This window comes from Blastocystis hominis, assembly GCF_000151665.1.
Source record: "Blastocystis hominis, Singapore isolate B (sub-type 7) whole genome shotgun sequence assembly, scaffold_10".
In the NCBI taxonomy this organism is placed as follows: domain Eukaryota; class Bigyra; order Opalinata; family Blastocystidae; genus Blastocystis; species Blastocystis hominis.
This window is the reverse complement of record NW_013171817.1, coordinates 475238-493513: the sequence shown is the minus strand read 5'-3', so window position 1 is coordinate 493513 and position 18276 is coordinate 475238. Positions and strand designations below refer to the sequence as shown.

At 48.3% G+C, this 18276-nt stretch overlaps 12 protein-coding genes; 6 read left to right on the top strand and 6 right to left on the bottom strand.

Moving 5' to 3' along the window:
* Nucleotides 1–87: 87 nt before the first annotated feature.
* GSBLH_T00001357001 (uncharacterized protein) lies at nt 88–1188 on the top strand. XM_013039757.1 has 5 exons: nt 88–136; nt 171–350; nt 381–568; nt 598–937; nt 968–1188. The coding sequence occupies exons 2-5, from the start codon at nt 183–185 to the stop codon at nt 1115–1117; spliced, it is 846 nt and encodes a 281-aa protein (XP_012895211.1). The 5' UTR covers nt 88–136; nt 171–182; the 3' UTR covers nt 1118–1188.
* A 39-nt stretch (nt 1189–1227) lies between these two features.
* Nucleotides 1228–1509, bottom strand: GSBLH_T00001356001 (uncharacterized protein; the record flags this gene model as incomplete). XM_013039756.1 has 1 exon in its annotated part: nt 1228–1509. One exon carries the CDS (start codon nt 1507–1509, stop codon nt 1402–1404), a length of 108 nt encoding a protein of 35 aa, XP_012895210.1. The 3' UTR covers nt 1228–1401.
* A 149-nt stretch (nt 1510–1658) lies between these two features.
* GSBLH_T00006257001 (uncharacterized protein) lies at nt 1659–2185 on the bottom strand (the record flags this gene model as incomplete). The annotated part of the gene is made up of 3 exons (XM_013039755.1): nt 1659–1888; nt 1920–1968; nt 2000–2185. 3 exons carry the CDS (start codon nt 2183–2185, stop codon nt 1659–1661), a joined length of 465 nt encoding a protein of 154 aa, XP_012895209.1.
* Nucleotides 2186–2359: 174 nt separating this feature from the next.
* Nucleotides 2360–2927, top strand: GSBLH_T00006256001 (uncharacterized protein; the record flags this gene model as incomplete). Its single annotated transcript, XM_013039754.1, has 4 exons — nt 2360–2496; nt 2527–2665; nt 2697–2769; nt 2800–2927. 4 exons carry the CDS (start codon nt 2360–2362, stop codon nt 2925–2927), a joined length of 477 nt encoding a protein of 158 aa, XP_012895208.1.
* An 886-nt stretch (nt 2928–3813) lies between these two features.
* On the top strand, nt 3814–4810 carry GSBLH_T00001355001 (uncharacterized protein; the record flags this gene model as incomplete). XM_013039753.1 has 3 exons in its annotated part: nt 3814–4403; nt 4439–4564; nt 4598–4810. Exons 1-3 carry the CDS (start codon nt 4233–4235, stop codon nt 4808–4810), a joined length of 510 nt encoding a protein of 169 aa, XP_012895207.1. The 5' UTR covers nt 3814–4232.
* Nucleotides 4811–5842: 1032 nt separating this feature from the next.
* On the bottom strand, nt 5843–6361 carry GSBLH_T00001354001 (uncharacterized protein; the record flags this gene model as incomplete). The annotated part of the gene is made up of 4 exons (XM_013039752.1): nt 5843–5992; nt 6025–6147; nt 6180–6299; nt 6335–6361. The coding sequence occupies 4 exons, from the start codon at nt 6359–6361 to the stop codon at nt 5843–5845; spliced, it is 420 nt and encodes a 139-aa protein (XP_012895206.1).
* A 7-nt stretch (nt 6362–6368) lies between these two features.
* Nucleotides 6369–6785, bottom strand: GSBLH_T00001353001 (uncharacterized protein; the record flags this gene model as incomplete). Its single annotated transcript, XM_013039751.1, has 3 exons — nt 6369–6506; nt 6541–6614; nt 6644–6785. The coding sequence occupies 3 exons, from the start codon at nt 6783–6785 to the stop codon at nt 6369–6371; spliced, it is 354 nt and encodes a 117-aa protein (XP_012895205.1).
* Nucleotides 6786–7806: 1021 nt separating this feature from the next.
* GSBLH_T00001352001 (uncharacterized protein) lies at nt 7807–9805 on the bottom strand (the record flags this gene model as incomplete). XM_013039750.1 has 2 exons in its annotated part: nt 7807–8713; nt 8735–9805. 2 exons carry the CDS (start codon nt 9803–9805, stop codon nt 8474–8476), a joined length of 1311 nt encoding a protein of 436 aa, XP_012895204.1. The 3' UTR covers nt 7807–8473.
* Nucleotides 9806–10213: 408 nt separating this feature from the next.
* GSBLH_T00001351001 (uncharacterized protein) lies at nt 10214–11738 on the top strand. XM_013039749.1 has 7 exons: nt 10214–10316; nt 10352–10434; nt 10471–10559; nt 10588–10651; nt 10682–10756; nt 10797–10970; nt 11006–11738. Exons 1-7 carry the CDS (start codon nt 10235–10237, stop codon nt 11375–11377), a joined length of 939 nt encoding a protein of 312 aa, XP_012895203.1. The 5' UTR covers nt 10214–10234; the 3' UTR covers nt 11378–11738.
* Nucleotides 11739–11765: 27 nt separating this feature from the next.
* Nucleotides 11766–12169, bottom strand: GSBLH_T00001350001 (uncharacterized protein). XM_013039748.1 has 3 exons: nt 12065–12169; nt 11967–12030; nt 11766–11937 (listed from the first exon to the last, which is right to left on the bottom strand). Exons 1-3 carry the CDS (start codon nt 12153–12155, stop codon nt 11784–11786), a joined length of 309 nt encoding a protein of 102 aa, XP_012895202.1. The 5' UTR covers nt 12156–12169; the 3' UTR covers nt 11766–11783.
* A 463-nt stretch (nt 12170–12632) lies between these two features.
* Nucleotides 12633–14381, top strand: GSBLH_T00001349001 (uncharacterized protein; the record flags this gene model as incomplete). XM_013039747.1 has 3 exons in its annotated part: nt 12633–13386; nt 13415–13820; nt 13852–14381. The coding sequence occupies exons 1-3, from the start codon at nt 12760–12762 to the stop codon at nt 14379–14381; spliced, it is 1563 nt and encodes a 520-aa protein (XP_012895201.1). The 5' UTR covers nt 12633–12759.
* A 58-nt stretch (nt 14382–14439) lies between these two features.
* On the top strand, nt 14440–16682 carry GSBLH_T00006255001 (uncharacterized protein; the record flags this gene model as incomplete). Its single annotated transcript, XM_013039746.1, has 12 exons — nt 14440–14503; nt 14537–14677; nt 14710–14753; nt 14784–14882; nt 14913–15011; nt 15045–15164; nt 15200–15301; nt 15332–15513; nt 15546–15725; nt 15777–16341; nt 16372–16505; nt 16535–16682. 12 exons carry the CDS (start codon nt 14440–14442, stop codon nt 16680–16682), a joined length of 1878 nt encoding a protein of 625 aa, XP_012895200.1.
* Nucleotides 16683–18276: the final 1594 nt, after the last annotated feature.

The following is an 18276-nucleotide window of genomic DNA, read 5'->3' as shown; positions in this document are numbered from 1 at the left end:
ATCAAAGCGCAAGGAAACTTGTGTAACATATATTTTTGGAGTTCCAGAAAATCGGCCGATTTCTGAAAACCTCAAAAGTCCCATCAATAATTGTAGTTGTAGGTCTCTTTCGGTATTTTAGATAGCTTGATACACTGTATGTTATTTGAATAAAGGGCGCTGAGTTGTAGGTGCTTTTAACGATGAGTATGCAACCAGGATCATATTCGTTTATTAAAGGGAATTCAATATCAGAAACTGTGTACACAGATTCTCAATTTTTTAACCTGCGAAATGTCTGGGATTCCAACCTTGATGAAGAAATGCGCAGTCTAATGGCCGCAGTAGAGAATTATCCATACATTGCAATGGTAAGAAAGTGAGAAATCCGTGAGCTTCAGGATACCGAGTTTCCCGGGGTTTGTTACCCAGGTTCTGAGGAGAATTCGAATATTTTTGAATACAGCATTCTACGGAATAACGTAAACAAACTCAAAATTATCCAGCTCGGTATTACAGTGTGTACGGCATCTGGCCAAGTAGCGACAGATTACCCGACTTGGCAATTTAATTTCAAATTTAATCCAGAGTAAACTTCGCATTTTCGTGTGATCCTAGAACTGACCAATGCAACAAAGACTCTATGCAAATGCTGCTCAAATGTGGATTTGACTTTCAGAGGCACAATCAAAACGGCATCGACGCAACCCGCTTTAGCGAGTTACTCACCATGTCGGGTTTAGTACTCAACAGCAACGTCCGATGGATCTCCTTTCACGGCGACTACGATTTCGCCTACCTCATCCGTCTTTTAACAGGGGAAGATCTCCCCGAGAGCGTAGAGACCTTTGAGGCCATTCGACACATCTTCTTTCCTCACATTTTCGACGTCAAATACCTGTCTCACGAGTACAACTGCCTGAGCACGGGACTCAGTCGGCTTGCAGAGTTTCTAAATGTGAGAATTGAGGGGCGGGACGAAGGGTAGATCAAGCGGAGAGGCATTCGACATCAATCCGGTAGTGATAGTCGCTTGACAGCAGATACATACTTTGAAATCAAAAAGAGGTATTGTGCTGAAGTTAGTGAAGACGACTATGACGGTTATTTATTTGGAACGCGCGATGTACACAAGTAGTTCCTTCTTCTCTCCATCCTCTCTTTTGTGCTTCGGTTGTGCTGCCGCTTTTTGATTCCTTGCTAAATTAATATTGGGCTCGTCTTGTTTGTTCAAGTCACAAACACGCAAAAAGTATGGATGTTCCTTCGTACACGTTCCTCTATCGCTCTCAGGATTTCATCTGCTGCCGAATTTTCCGTATCCTGGCGTTTTCCTGTCGAACCCAAGCATCACGCGTTATAAGCTGGTCATCGAATTCATCAACCATCACAGGTCTGCGCCACTATAAAAATCAATTCAAATTAGCGTAATCCTACCTTGTGGTACATCATTCTATTTCCAACTGCCAGGAGAGCAGCGGCTCCGGTGACGCCGACTGCCACCATGGAGATGGGGAAGACAATTTGCATAGGCATCTTGGCGAACGATTTGCTGAGAAAAAATGTAGGTTCTCCAATCGGCGAAAACGGGGATCTTCCCATTCTGCCGCACCCTCCTTCATTCTCTGTTTTGACCTTATTTGATAAAACAAGCAAGCAAGCAATTCGTAGAATTCTTCTTATTTTTCTTTCTTATTCACATCTATCGTTTCGACACGCTTAGAAGATTGACCGGAAGGATTTTCCTCCAAAACTCTCTTGGCTGAAGGAGCTGCGGCTTCTTCTTCTTCTTTATTCGCTCCCTCTGGAGACGCACCGGTCGGAAGCAAAAAGTAGAATTTGCACTGCGCCATTTCCACAGCGTCCTTATTGTATAAACAGCAACGTTCGCCCCTGACATATTGCTTTCCTATACTTGACACAGCATACGAAAACCCTACGATTTATGATACAACCACTTTTCCCCTTAATTTCAAGGACATAGGCTTTCTACGAATTATCACGCATCTGACACAGATACCTTCTCCTCCGAATATGTGAGAACGGCGTGCTCTCGTGAGACAGTCTTCGTTCCCTCTCCGAGAGTAATATCTACAAAATGCTCTGGACTTTTCTCCGATTTTCGTCCAAACACAAAAGGGAGTCCGGTTATATACCAGTCTTGGTCCTTTCCGTGCAACTTTGCATACGCTTCAACAATACTCATAGCGTGCTTCCGATTTGATACCCAGGTTGGCAGTGGATTTAACACACAATAGCAACACGAGTGAAATGATTCGAGTTTAAAATTGTATCAAATCCTCTTGAAAATAGAACGAGTTTCACTTGAACACTTTGGCAGGAAAATCGGAATTCACGAAATCCCTTCCAAAAACAAAGAATGTGGTCGAGAATTGTCTCATTCGTTGACGAACTCAATGACGACGACGAGTATATGAGCGATGAAGACTACAAGAGCGGAGAAACTGGAACATCCTCCACAGACGAGGTTCGTGTGATCAAATCGGAACTACAAAAGTGGGAATTTCGTTTTCTGTCGAGGAATAGGTATAAAGAAAAGGTGATTAAGCTTCGTGAGGAATTGCGCGATGCAGAAACGAGTTCGCAAGAGTCAATTCACAACTACAACCACCTGATACAAGAAAAGGCCGACGAGATTTCTTCTTTATCTTCGCAAGTTCAAAAGGTGTGATTTCTCCAATTCTGTGATTGCATAGTTAACTCAGGAGAGAGATGAGTTGAAGAAGCAAGTAAGCGAGTCTTCCTCCGAGTTGGAAAAGAAAACGAAAGGTATGAGAGTTTCTCCCATTTTCATAGTAGAAATCACACAGACTTACGAGTTGGAAATCAAACAGCTGCGCAACTCGCTCGAACGCAAAGATGACCATCTGAAGGAGCAAGTCGACCAAGTTACCGTATTCGTTCCCTCTCTCTCCCGCCATCCCTAGAAGGAAAACACATCGCTCCGCGAGAAACTCCGTCGAGTCGAGAGCAATCTCCAGCAGTCCCGTCCGGACGATCCTTCCCCCGCGGCACACTCCGAAACCCCCTCCCCCGAAGTCTTCCAATGGCTCCAAACGCTCCGCCAGCACCTGGAGTCGCCGCCCTCCCCCGACACCGCCCTGCCCCCTCCTCCCTCCGCGGATTCTGCCGAGTTTTACCTCTGTCTCGACGGTCTCTTCACCGCGGTTACCGCCCTCGAATCGCGCCTCGCCCGCGCGCAGCAGGAAGCCACCGCCGCCTCCGACGCGCTCGCCGCTTTCCAGGCCTCCCTCCAGCGCTCCCTCCAAGGGCTGGGCGTTTCGCTGGACGGCTCGGCGGGGAGCGAAGCGCGGCTGCAGGAGCTGGTGGCGTCGCTGCAGGCGCGCGCGGCGGAGAACGAGGCGCTGCGCGCGGCGGTGAAGGCGGCGGAGCAGACGGCGGCGGAGCAGACGGCGGCGCTGGGGCGGGAGAAGGAGCGCAGCTCGCTGAGCCTGGCGAACGTGGAGCGACGGTGCGAGAATCTGAAGGCGGAGATGCGGGAGTTGCTGCGGAAGGAGCAGGAGTACGAGGAGACGATCGAAGGTCTGCGGTCGAAGCAGATGCAGAGCGAGGAGAAGGGGCTGCAGATGGCGCAGCGGCGCGAGGCGCTGGAGCAGCGCGCGGAGGACGCGGAGAAGGCGGTGGGGAAGCTGACGGAGCGTCTGGAGGCGCAGAAGGCGGAGATGGAGTCGCTGGGGATCCAGCTGGCGACGTACAAAAGCGAGAACGACGAGCTGCTCGAAGAGCGACTGCAGTTCCGCAAGGAGAAGGAGCAGATGGACGCGCTGCAGGGCCAGCTCGAGGCGCGGGAGCGCGAGATTGCCGCGCTGAAGGAGGCCATGGAGGAGCTGAGCGCGCAGCACGCGCAGCTGGAGGCGGAGGCGCAGCATTTGGCGGTGGAACACAAAAACGCACAGGAGGATCTGGACTACGCGCAGCTCTGCGTGCGAAATCTGCAGGCCTCGCTGGCCGTGTATACCAGTAATCGCAATGGTGGAAACGGTGGAAATGGTGGAAACGGTGGAAATGGTGGAAACATGGAGGGAAACGCTGGGATGGAGTCAGGGAGTGGTATGGGTGAAAATGGTGGAAACGGTGGAAACGGTGGAAACGGAGATGGGGAAGAGGAGGTGGAGAAGAGTGCAGAATCGCGGGGATTGGAGAAAATGGAGGCACAAAGCTCCCCAGCCAATGAAAATCGTGGAAACAGTGGAAACACGAACCGTTCCGAAATGAGCGGAACCGAGGAAACCGTGCATCGCTCTCCCTCTCCAACCGTGGAAACGGAGATACCCGTCTGTGCGGAGTGTGCGGAGAAGTCGCTTCGTTTGGACTCTCTGCAGGGAAGAATCGCGGTAATGGACGCGGAGCTCATGAAACTCCGCCGCCGCGTGATGGAAGAAGTAGCGACTGAATGAATGAATGAATGATCGCCTAGCAAGAAATCGTGGCCAAAGAGAAGGAGGAGGCGCTGCTGGCGCTCCGCACGCTTCGACAGCTTTTAATCACGTATTTGACGTCGGTGCGAGGCGGAGCCGCGTTGAAGGCGCTGATGGAGCAGCTGGTAGGAAAGGAGAAACGGGGAAATGGGGAATAGAAACTGTCGGAGGAGGAGCAGCGCGTTTGTGTGTTGAAAGAAGTGGAGAAATTCGAGGAGCGGAAGGAGCAGAGCAGTTTGCTGTCGTGGCTGGGGGGCATCGCGATGAGCGAGGAAGTGAAGGAGACGAAGAAGGAGGACTCGAAGGAGTCGGTGACGGAATTGTGGAATAAATTGTTTCAATATGAGCAATCAGTGTGTGCGTGTTTGTGAACAAACAATATGAAAGGGTGGATGCATTGGATGATGCAAATAGACAACTACTGGCTGCGGCAACAACAGTCGATACAAACAGCCTCCTCTCCCTTGGAAGAATACCTACATTACACCCCCTATTTGATTCATACACGGTATTTTCGCAGAAGGAACAAACAAAGCGATTGCAGCGACTGCAGATATAAGAACAATTGTGACAAACCAATTTTCCGCAAGACTCGCATTTCTCTATGCTATTGGATTTAGAATCAAGTGTACGCGATTTGTCGATTACAATACTCGGATTTTGACATATAAAACACAGATTTCGCCTGTACAAGGTAGAATCCTCGTTGTGATGGAAAAAATCGATTCCTAGAGAGTAGTGTATACAATAAATTCACACGATCATTGAAATTGATCCGATGACTCCTCCTCTCTTCAGCACTATCCTCGCTCACATCTCGTTTGCGCGATCTCCGGAATTCCCAGTCCATTTCCAGAAAATCGCAACACGCAAGCAATTTACTAACAAACACGCCATAAGAGTAAATTAATCTCCTTCTTTGCAATTTCATTGTCTTTTAAAGCGAAGCACACATCATCGGGTTGAATATTCAACTTCAGCAGAGTGTCAAACTAATGCTCGCCCTCTCTTCTCAATCGCTTACCTTTGTCGATGGCGGAATAATCGATAGAATCCCCACCTCATTCAGCGATGCAGCGACGGCCTGCAGCTCCGGGAACAGCAACTCCTTGTCGTGATATCGCTGAACTAATGTGCTCATTCGAGGGAAAATCTATCAATCACGCACAACACAACGCACCAACATCCGTTAAGAGAACAAAGTCAACTCCAATCGCGTTCATATGCAGCACCAACGAGATGAGGAGCAAGATTTGATACATGGAACAGTGCTGCAAAAGCTACAATCGAATGATCAGATCGTTTTTACACTCATTTTGTACGATTCTGCGTGTTCTTTCGCGGCCTCTGAAATAGCAGCGATCGGAACTCTGCGACTCATCAAGTTTTTTCTTTCAGATCTCCTACCGTTCTAGCTTTTGCTGCTGCGCAATCTCAATCGCTCTGCGAGCAATGGAAAGAGCGCGCCGGATGTCTCCACTCACCGCACTCACTTTTCGACTACACAGATCGATGGCTTCCGGTGTGAAAACGGTAAGTTCGTTCAATCGATTCTATGTGATGCAAACAAACAATCAATCAAAACGGAGATGATCGTGGAGATCTGTTCCCGGTTATACGGTTTGAACATCACACGATTCATCGACAGTCGGCTAATGTTTCGAAGGTTCATAATTCGTTCAGGAAGATCGATTGTGTTCGAAATTCCCTTCAATTCAATGAATGACTCAATCACAATACAATCACAATGAGCTGGGAGTGCGGATCGCTCGGCCAGTCGAACAGTTTGTAAATAACGTGTTGGTTTTTCGTGAACAAGTAGTCCAACTCGTCTGCTAACACAACCAGCACCTTGTCTCGCTCTACAATTCACGTTTTGCTTTATTCGATCGCACTTCGCTTCGGTCTCGCAAAATAATCATTCAGCATCTATCCAATCAATCGTACCCAAGCGTTTCTCACATCAGCGGCCTTCGAAGCCACGACGTATTTATGAGTGATGAAGTTCAGCAGCATCGAAAACGCCGCGTTCGCCGAAGTGACTTTCATCCCGTTGATCTCGAAATACTATTCCCGCTCAGCAAGCAAGCCAAAATCGTACGTTGAAATCGATTTCTTCACGCAATTCGCGAATCACTTCACGCACCGTCGCTGTTTTGCCGGTTCCAGGCATTCCTATCGTTATCAAACCATCAAAAATGGACCCGAAATGTAGAGCGGAGAGCCGTTTCCCTTTTGAAGAATGCTGTTATGAAGATAGTTATAAATGTCGGCTCGCTCAGCCTCTCTGCAGAGAATGTGTTCGGGAACGAAGGAAAGCATCAGGTGTTCTTTCGCTTTGTCCATATTGATAAGTGTTTGGTTTTGGTTTTGGTTTTGGTTTTGATTTTGATTTGAATTTGAATTTGAATTTGGATTTTGGATTTCGCCTTGGTTTTGTGTGTTTTTACTTTTTTGATTTGATGCCTTGCTTGAAGCGGCATTTCGTTTGCTTTTGGAAGGCGATTGGGGTTGGATGCGAGCTGATTTCGATTTGGGTTGTTGGTCAATCGATTCATTCAACTCGGGAGATTCCGAAGATTCGGTTCGCTTCTGAGAAGAATAGGAATACAGCTGGATTCGTTTCATCTTGTTCTTCGAAGATGCGTCTAATCGAAATAAGGCAACCATTGATATGCAATGTACCAAACAGTGGACGGAGATAGGACGTCTTTGTAGAGAAAAAGGATTCGCAGAAAAAAGAAACATCTTGCTCTGATTCACTCAACTGACTCCAAGCATCCAAGGATAGCACAGAAACCTTCTGCACAATAGCCTCAAGCACGTTGTTGCTGATATGATCCGATTCAAAGAGTTCTCTACAACAAATTCCATAAAAAAAAGTGTACCGCTTGCGATAGGGAGGTCTGGACGATGCAGCAATATCATGGCTCGCGTAATACCAACGATTCTCCATCCACATTGTCCCCTCCTCGTCTTCCCACAAAGAATCGATTTCCGCAATCCAACTCTTCTGCCACAATCAAAATCGAAATCCACAAACTACCTTATAGTCTCCCGAGAGTGGAGGTTGTCTGCCGCTCGCACATAGTTCCACAGTGTCTCCAACACAGAAATGGTCTTCACCGTGCGCAACCTCATTATAGTATATAACTTCTATACTAAAAATTCACAAGAAATAGGAACGATCGCGTTTCTCCCCCTTTCCAACCCAATGGAACACCAAATCATCCTCTTTCACCTTCTTCAATCGTTTGGCAGAAGAGGTTGATCTCTTTGTTGTCCTTCTCATTAAAAATGACAAATCAATCACGCGGAACAATTCCAAATTCATTCCTCATCTCACCCTTTTATCAACAAACAAAACAAAACAAAACACACGTATCATACAGATTCTAAAATGTCAGAAACAAGAATATCCTCCAGCTCTCGCTTGATTGCAATTCGTTCAGCTACAAATGAAAGACCTTTTCCTCCTCATACAGGTCAGCGTCATAACTCCAAAACACACTCCCATTGTTACCCACCAGTAGATATTGAGAGGAATTCCCTACGTTTCAAATCTCCCTGCAATTTCCTGTACATTGAAGAAGCAGCAAGTACAAAAGTGAATCAGGAAAATGGTGAAACAGAAATCGAGGCACTTTTTGGCTCTCTCCACAATGAACACCACGATTGGAGACCTAGGCGTGAGACAAAATAATCCTCTCAAACATGATGGCACAAGTCAAGGATAACTCAACAATGATAAGGTAAAAATGCGTGTCTACAAGACTGAATTCCTACCCTTTACAATCTCATCGTGAACCGTACGTAATCGGTGAAAAAGAACGAAACGTTCATATTCAAATCCATTCCCAGTAGATTTGCCGAGATATAGTGTAAGTTCATCCAGATCGCATAGAACCAGCACTATTCCCTCATCTCTGCCTTTCTTGTCTACCTGGTTCGCTATAATCTGCAGTATAATCAAGAGCGGCCTCCACTCGTCGGGAGAATAGATCGCCATGCTTTTGTATCGAACAAACAAAACTTTACAGCTCCTGGTCCATGTACTCCTCCTCCTGAGCGACCTCCTCGTAGTCCTTCTCCAGAGCGGCCAGATCCTCACGCGCCTCGGCGAACTCTCCCTCTTCCATTCCCTCGCTGACGTAGTAGTGGACGAAGGCTCTCTTGGCGTACATCAGATCGAACTTCTGGTTCATGCGGCCGAACACGTCGGCGATCGCCGTGTTGTTGCTCAGCATGCACACCGCGCGAGGCACGCGACCCATCTCGCTGCCCTCGATCTGCACGGGCGGCTGGCTGTTGATTCCGCACTTGAAGCCGGTGGGGCACCAGTCCACGAACTGCACCGTCTTCTTGTTCTTGATGGTGGTCACCGCCGCAGTGACGTCCTTGGGCGTCACGTCGCCACGGTACATCAGACAGCAGGCCATGAACTTGCCGCGGCGAGGATCGCACTTGCACATCATGCTGCTGCTATCGAAGACCTGGTTGGTGGTCTCGGCAACGGACATGTTCTCCATCAGAGCCTTGTGAGGCGTGATCACGGGGGCGTAGGAGGAAAGCATGAAGTGGATGCGAGGGTACGGCACCAGGTTGGTCTGGAACTCGTTGATATCCATGTTCAGAGCGCCGCTGAAACGCAGAGAGGCGGTCATGGAGGAGATCACCTGGGCGATCAGACGGTTCAGGTTCGTGTAGGTCGGACGCTCGATGCTCAGGTTGTTGCGGCAGATGTCGTAGATGGCTTCGTTGTCCAGCACCACCGTCAGCTCCGTGTTCTCCAGGAGGTTGTGGGTGCTCAGCACGGCGTTGTAGGGCTCCACCACCGAGGTTCCGAGCAGAGGCGAAGGGTAGATCGAGAAGCCCAGCTTGGACTTCTTGCCGTAGTCCACGGTCAGTCTCTCCAGAAGCAGAGAGCCGAAACCCGATCCGGTACCTCCACCCACGGAGTTGAAGATCAGGAAACCCTGAATCGAGTCACAAGCATCAGCCACCTTGCGCAGACGGTCCATCACGATGTCCACGTACTCCTTTCCCACGGTGTAGTGTCCACGGGCGTAGTTGTTAGCGGCGTCCTCCTTTCCGGAGATCAGCTGCTCAGGGTGGAACAGGTTGCGGCAAGGTCCGTTGCGGATCTGGTTGATCACGGTAGGCTCCAGATCCACGAACACGGCACGAGGAACCAGCTTTCCAGAGTCAGACTCGTTGAAGAAAGTGCGGTAGTTCTCCGTCTGGTCGTTGGGGTTCACTCTGTAACCCTCGGCATTAATTCCGTGCTCGAGGCAGAAGAGCTCCCAGCAATCATTACCGAGTTGAATACCGGCCTGTCCAATATGAAGAGATACGATTTCACGCATAGTTCTGACAAATAGTAAACCTGAGGGGCAACGAAGACACTCAAGAAATAATACTGGAGATTTTCACTCATCTCACGGCAGAATCTGGAGAGGAATTGGATGGGAAAAGCCACAATCAATTCCTAAATTGTCAATCAAAATATAAATTTGGATTCTATCGTGTGGACATATGCTTCACATTCTCGTTTGCTGCATTGTATCGTGATTGAAAGATTGTACCGATGGAGATAGAATCGCGAATTTTAGTGGATTCTGGTATAGAAGGAAGTGATTAGTATTTGGTATTGGATTAAAGAGAAAGCAAATAGAGTGACCACGATTGCCTAAATTTAGACTCTGTTATTGCATCCAATTCTTCGTTTTGTACCCTTTTTCCACCTTTTTTCCAACTCATCTTTTCCTTGTGTAGTGATTCTTTTCTACACAGAAATGACAGCCAACATGCCAGATGTAGTTGAGTCAGATTCCGACACGGAGCTGATCAAACTCGAGGATGTTCATTTCCCTGGAGGTTTGAGATGTCTATACGAGTGCTGATGATTTTAGGCATCCGACCCTTCCAAGAGCCCCCAAGAACGAGCGATAACACCGATCTCGATTATTACGCCATTCTCGGACTGGACTGTAAAGTACAATGAATAGCTAGAAAGTCGATCGTTCCGTAGGCGAGTGATACCGATATAAAGAGTGCTGTTCGAGCAATGTCGATGTTTTATCATCCGGATCGACGCCGTCGGGTATTCCGTAATGTGGAGTATCTATTTTGCGAGCGTATGACCTAGAACTCCCGAGGGTTTAGATGAAGAGTGTGACAAGATTTTAGAATACGTACGAATGGCCAAAAACGTTTGATTTTCCTATACTGCTGATTTGCAGACATTAGAAAACGAGGGCGAGCATCGTAATTACAACTTCCTGCACTTCCAGGTCGGAGAATTCGACGAGCGCGAAGTATGCACCTTCTTTTTTTGAAAAAGGGAATAACTCCCAGATTCTCAAGCACGATAAAGCCGAAGCAGAAGAGTTGGTGAAAAACATGCGAATGACCGCTCAATTCATCGAGGAAGAAGAGCTTCGCAAGGAAAACGAGGGCCTCATTATCGAAGAAGCCTGGTTCGGAGCGATCATGGACTCTGTGGACCCGAATCTGACCATCGAAGACATGGTACAATTCCTTAAATAGCCTCTATCTTTTTATAGCAATTAGGTCGCATCATCGACGTCCGAATCCCGATGACCATCCAAATCATCGACTCCAAAATCACCCGAGGTCTTGCTTCCCCACCACACTCACTCCCAGATAACAAAGAGCAGGGCTACAGTCTGACGAAGGTTCCCGGTTTCTACGATTGCTGCGTGGGCGAGGAGAAGCGTCTGTTTGTGCGTTACCGTTTCCACCGTCTCACCTTCATCATGAACATCGGCGAGCACGACCGGATCCTCATTCCCTCTCGCTGTATCATTGCTAGTTTATCGAGTTCATCGCAGACCACTTCGCGCACTTGCCCGGCGAGGAGTTTCCGGAGCGGCAGACGGAGGAGCAGAAGGCGGCGGAGGAGCGGAAGGCGATGAAGGCGATGTCGCACCAGCCGCGGTCGAGGAACCGTCTGGACGATCTGATTTTGCAGGACGAGGAGAAGCCGCGGTTCCGGCTGCGGTATGTGGTGTACGCGTTGGGAGTGGTGATCGGGCTGCGACTGGCGTATCAGAAGAATACTGGGTTCCGGTATGCGTGCGACAGCATGGTGATGTCGTATCGGTGTGGGAGCCTGGTGCAGGACTTCAAGGGAGTGATGGAGAAGTGGGTGTTTGGGGAGAATTCGAGGCTGCGGAGCTTGTGGAGAGAGTGGTTTTGGGATGCGAAGAATCGATGGAGTCGGTTGTTGGAGAATTGAGTGGATGGAGTGGACGGGGATCGAAGGGAGAGTGAGTCCGAGTGTTTGTTGGAGCAAAAGAGGGAATATACTACAGAACGAAACTACTTGTTGGAAAGTTTGAGGAACTTTGTGTCCTGGATTTTACGACCGCAGCGAGCGCAAATTCCCTTTTTATAAGCACAAGTAGTGCAGTAATTCGCCCAGGGCTCGATAGCGACTTTGCAAATGCGGCAAGATTTGCCCATGGGGTCCGATCTACGATGTATAGGCAAACACGAAACTACTTCATTGTTCGACGAGAATGCTCAATACTACGAATCACGCCCGCTCTTCCGTCTTCCTCATTCTCTACACGATTTACTGGTAAGCGAAATCAACAAACCTTGACTTCGGTTTTCACTTCGAGATCCTTCCTTCCATTTATCGGGAACAATCAGCTTTCCAAGCTTCTGTTCACAGCGTTTGCAAACCATAGATCAAATCTCGAACAAAAGAAATAGTGAGTTTGAAAGTTTGTCTTGTTTGATTTCGACTTACTCGTCTTTTTGGCATTCTCAACAACGAAACATTGGTAAAGTCGATCGGCCAGACACACCTGCTTCAAAATCCCATCCTATTCGATTCCTCCTCTTTGTGCGCTTTCTGCACACTCGTTTCGAGTAATTCCCTGTCCAAACTCGCTCATTCGAGTCCCAAAGGATGTGAATTTCGAATCAACAATTTAATTGCGAAATACAACGCACTTTTGGGAAACAAGCGTCGCGTCTTCCCCCAAAATGCTGGTTTTTATTTCCAGAATTGCAAAAGAGATCCGCTCGGCACGCGCCGTTCATTCCTACAGAGTTTGCACATTCAACGTTCTAGTCCCAAATTCACCAAATATTCTTTTGTAAAGTTTAAACGATGAGTTACATGATGGTTTTCTCTCCTTCTATGCGAATTCACTCCTAGCAACCCCAAATCATCCTTCTAAAGGATGGAACCGACACGAGTCAAGGTCGTGGTCAACTCATTAGTAACATCAACGCCTGCGAAGCGGTAGCAGACGCAATTCGCACAACTCTTGGTCCTCGCGGAATGGACAAATTAGTACAGACACAGCAGAAGCCGGTGATTTCAAACGACGGCGCGAGCATTATGAAGCTGCTCGACATCGTCCATCCCGCCGCAAAGACCCTGGTGGACATTGCTCAAGCCCAGGACGCGGAAGTGGGCGACGGAACGACGACGGTGGTTCTCCTTGCAGCGGAGATCCTCAAAACGGCCAAGGACTTCATCAATGAGGGCATGCACCCGCAGGTGATCATCCGAGGTATCCGCATGGCTCTCCGCAAAGCCATCGAGAGTCTGAACGCCATGGCGGTCACGATTTCGGAGACCAACCCCGAAGAGAAGCGAGCGATGCTCGAGAAGGTGGCTGGAACTGCTTTGAATTCGAAGCTGATTCGCTCGCACCGCGAATACTTCGCCAAAATGATCGTCGACGCGGTCTCGATGCTGGACGCCGATCTGGACCTCGGTCTCATCGGCATCAAGAAGGTGGCGGGCGGCAGCGTAACCGACTCCACGCTGATCCACGGCGTGGCGTTCGAGAAAACCTTCTCCTACGCCGGCTTCGAGCAGCAGCCCAAGCAGTTCACTTCCCCGCGGATCCTCCTTCTCAACCTCGAGCTGGAGCTGAAGAGCGAGCGTGACAACGCGGAGGTACCTCCGTTTCCCCGTTTTGACGTAGATCCGGATCAGTCCTTCGGAGTATCAGAGCATCGTGGACACAGAGTGGCGTCTGATCTACGAGAAACTGGACGCCTGCATCGCAGCGGGCGCGAACATCGTGCTCTCTCGCCTGCCCATCGGCGACCTGGCCACGCAGTACTTCGCGGACCGCGGCGTGTTCTGCGCGGGCCGCGTCTCGGACGGCGATATGAAGCGATTGGAGCGCGCCACGGGCGCCAAGATCCAGTCGACGGTCTACGGCCTGACGCCGTCGGTGCTGGGGAGCTGCGGGGCGTTCGAGGAGGTGCAGGTGGGGAGCAAGCGGTACAATCTGTTCACGGACTGCGCGGGGTCCACGTCGGCGACGTTCCTGCTGCGAGGCGGCGCGGAGCAGTTCTTGGAGGAGGCGGAGCGGTCGATTCACGGTGCGTCGTGCGAGAGGAGACTGAGCGATAGACTCGCTGATGGTGACGAAGAAGTGCATTCACAGCAATCGCGTGGTGGGCGGCGGCGGCGCGGTGGAGATGGCGGTGTCCGCGGTGCTGCGAAGCGAGTCGAAGAAGATCGACGGGAAGTTGCAGCTCGTCGTGGAGGGCGTGGCGCGTAGCTTGGAAGTGATTCCACGGCAGCTGTGCGATAATGCGGGGTTCGCCTCCACGGAGATTCTGAACGAGCTGCGGCACCTGCACCACGCGGAGGCGTGCTGGATGGGCGTGGACATCGACCAGGAGTCCGTCTGCGATACGCTGCAGAAGGGAGTCTGGGAGCCTCTCGCCTCCAAGATCAACTCGATGACCGCGGCGTGCGAGGCGGCCTGCGCCATTCTGTCGGTCGATCAGACCGTGAAGAATCCGAAGAGCCAGCAGGCGCAGATGGAGGCGCAGGCGCCGAATTTGGGGATGATGAGTGCGGGAATGGGAGGAACCCGGGGACAGAAGATGAATATGGGAGGAATGAAGGTGCTGCAGGGAAGAGGCGGAAAATAAGAGAGGGTGGCGTGTTTGTTGGAAAACGTGGAAATAGGGAGGTTTTCTGGAGTTTCCTATGAAAACTTTCCAATCGATGCAGGAAAGGATGAGAAAGTATCACGTGGTGATAATCGGGGACTGTAGGGCGAGAAAGCGGGCGAGTTGAGCTTTAGCGAACAGTGGAAAGACCACTTTGATTGAGTCTATCCGGAACGGTGCCTTTGTCGAGGATGTCCCAAAAGTCGCTGAACCCTGCGAGATTTCGGAAGAAAACTTGATTTCGCATACTCCGATGGTATTGTACGACACGTCGTGTAGGGAGCATCGAGGAATCGTTAGAATGTAGCGGACCCCGCTGATGAAGTGGAAACACAAAGTCTTCTTAGAAAAGTGCGGATCTGTATTTTTCTATCAGTGTAGGCGGACGTCATTGTCTTTGTCGCATTTCTAAAGTACGAGCAAAACATGCAGTCGTTTTTGTCGGATTGGGTGCCTACCCTTCAGTTTGTGTGCCCCAACGTTTGGTTATTTTACCTTTCTTGAGAATAGACACCGATTATCATTGTGTCGAGCAAGACCGACCTGCTTTCTTCGGATGATCAATCGTTTACTCGTTCTCAGCTCAGCACTCTCCTCAAGCGAGTCTCTGTTGCTTTCTCTCTCTCATCTCCTCACCGCTAGAACGTGGAGGTCTGTCTAGAATGCTCCTCAAAAACGCACTACAATCTCGACCAACTCATCACATACAGCGAAAAGCTCGTAGCTTTCCCCATTTCCCCTCTTTTAAACCGCACCACAAACGTACCCACCTTTCCCACCCAACTAAACCGCACTAGCAACTCACTCCCAAAGCCATTCGCATGCTGAGCTTTGCGTTTCGGCGATTCAATCAATCCAACACACGTTTCCTTTCCGATTCCGAACTTTCCGCGTTTAACGTAATTCCAGAAATAGCCACTTCTTGTTAGGAATGTTGTTATGGAAGTCCTCTCACAGAGGAAGGTATCGAGCAGTTCAAATCGAGTTTGCAGCGACAGGGCATAGAACTCGCCTCAGAAGGCATCACTGAACAGAACTTCTTGGAAATCATGAAACTCTTTTTGCTTCACGATCATCCCGAAAACGTTTGGGGCGTTTTCAACGCTCTGCAGTATTCCAAAAATACTCTCGTTTTTTCTCTAGATTCGAGGGAGAATACCCGCGGTTCCCCGAGTGGACGCCCGAAAACGACGCGATTTATTGTCTCTCTCCCGCGGGAAAACACTTCTTGAAGGACTTGTTCAAGCGATTCGATCGCGATGGCGATCATCGACTTTCCCGCGAGGAGGTCGATGAAATGATGCAGGTGGTGGATCCACTCCCGTGGGGTTCCACGTTTCCACTGTGAGAATTGGAGGGAATTGTGAGGGATAGATTGGCGCCCGGATTTCCCGCCAATTTGCCGGAATCCTCGCGGAGAAACGTGGAACCGACCGCTTGGATCTGCGAATGGGAACTCTTGGTACGAGTTTCCCCAGTTTCCACGATTCGAGCGCTAAACCAGCTCGGAGGTTCCGATGTTTCCTCGTTTGTGGAGCCACTCCCCGACAAAGTGGAAACGTGGAAACTCGGAGAAACGGTGGAACGTTCAGTGGTTCAGGCGTTTCTGTTCGGAGCCCACGGCGTGGGAAAGAGCAGTCTGCTTCGCCGCTTTTTGGGCAGTTCTCCCGCGGGGAAATACCTACCTGACCAGAGCCTAAAAACCGCGGTGAACATAGTAAAGCACGGAGAAGGAGCGGTGGACAGTTTCATTCTGACGGAAGTAAACGAGGAAACGGAGAACCAGGCGTTTGAGCATCTTCGATTTTGCGATTTGGCGTGTTTGGTTTGGGATGTGACGCGTCCAGACTCCCTTCATTATGTCATGCGATTGTGTTCCCGATTCCCGCGGGGCACGAAGGTGCTGCTGGTGGCGATGAAGAGCGATTTGCTACGCGTGGTGGGTCAGAACCGCGGGGATGAGGGATAGAAGTACGAATCGACGGAGGTGTTCAGAGAATGCAAAGAATTCTGTGCGAAGTGGGGACTGGAAGAGTCGCTGCTGACGTCGATGTATGCGAAGGACCGGCTGTTTCCGCTGATGTTTGACTGTGCGATGATGCCGTAGGGGGTGAAGGAGGCGTGAAAGGAAGGGAAATCTGCGAGATTGGAGCGGAGGAGGAGGGAGAAGGAGAAGGCGCAGCGTCATTTTTATGGCCGGTGACGGTGTGGGTGAGTGTGATCGGAGTGATCGTGGGAGGGATTTGGTTCTTCCATCGAAGACATTGGATTGTTTGTTGAATACATGATGCAGATAGAAGAATTGGAGGGAGAGATTTGAAAGATGATGGGGGAAATGGAAAAGGAGTGAACTCTAGAAATGATTCGATGGATATCGTGGGAAGGATGTATATGTATTGTTATGTTGGGAGTGAAGAGAACAGTTTGTGAAAAGAGGCTGGAATTGTTATTCAGGCTTTTTGGGATGTTTGGGAATTCGATGATATAGAAATATGAAGTAAAATGCAGGTTTGTCTGAGCATTTTGATCACAAGTGGCTTTTTGTATTTCTAGAATACAACTTCATATCTCGCAACTCTGCTGTTTGGTTGTATATAAACCAAAGTGATTTTCTCCTATGAATAACTGCTGGAAACCCATGAACAGATCTTGCATTCATATATAATCTTTTTGTTTATGAGTAATATTTCGATGTAAAGCATTGTTGAACTTGCCAATTCTGTTGTTAATAACTATTGTATTGAGAACTCTATTATTCAAAGTGTTCAAATATGTCTGGGTAAGGAAATATAACCAAATGGCTGGATTTCACTTCTATTGAGTGATTGAGAGTGTGTAGTGTTGAAATTCGATAATGGAGTATTCATGAATCAAGGATTTGTGGTCAATGAGCAGAAAGTGTTGAAAGTGATTGGTAATTATCAAATTGGTGCTATTTCATATAATGAAGAACAATCCACAGAAGTAGTAGAAAAAGGAATCGTGGATTTGGATCATGGAAGTCGATTTGAAGGATTGATATTGACAGAAAACAAATTGGGAATTCCATTTGGATATGGTGAAATGTATGATGATGATGATGGAATATTGGTGTACAAGGGCATAATGATCAATTGGAAACGATTTGGATATGGAACGAGTTATCATAATAATGGTTTGATTGAATATGAAGGATATTGGTGTGATGATAATCGATTTGGAATTGGAAAAGTGTATGATCGATATGGTAAATTAGTGAATGAATGTGAATGGTATAATGGAATTGAATGTGATATTGATGATAAATATGAAAAAGATGGAAACAAACCAATGAATAATGGAATGAAACATTTGAAACTGAGTGACAAATGTGTATTGGTTGATTGGGATGTTTCATTGTTGTATAATCTGGAATCAATCGAAATCGGCAATGAAAACATTTAAAATCGATGGATTGAATCGATTGAAAACTCTCAAAATCGGAAGCAATTCATTCACCCAGAAAAAGAATGGGTATGGAAATAATAAATCGAAATCATTCCACATATTGAATTGTAGATCATTGGAATCCATTCAAATTGGTGAATATAGTTTCAGTGAATTTGGAGGCGACTTTGAATTGAAGAATCTACCACAATTACAATCAATTCAACTCGGTGGATAGGCACTTGAAGGAAGAATTGATGATTCATGTTCATTGACACTTCGAAGTAATAATGAATTGATTCTAAATGATTTGCTTTGTAGATCTTCCAAATCTAACATCCATAACTTCTGTAGAATATAGTTTCTATTCAGCTCGTGTAGTGAAATTGGCAAGTATTTCTGAAAATTGAATATTGATAGTATTTAGATATTCCAAATCTTCAAAATGTCAAGCTACCTGGTTCATTCC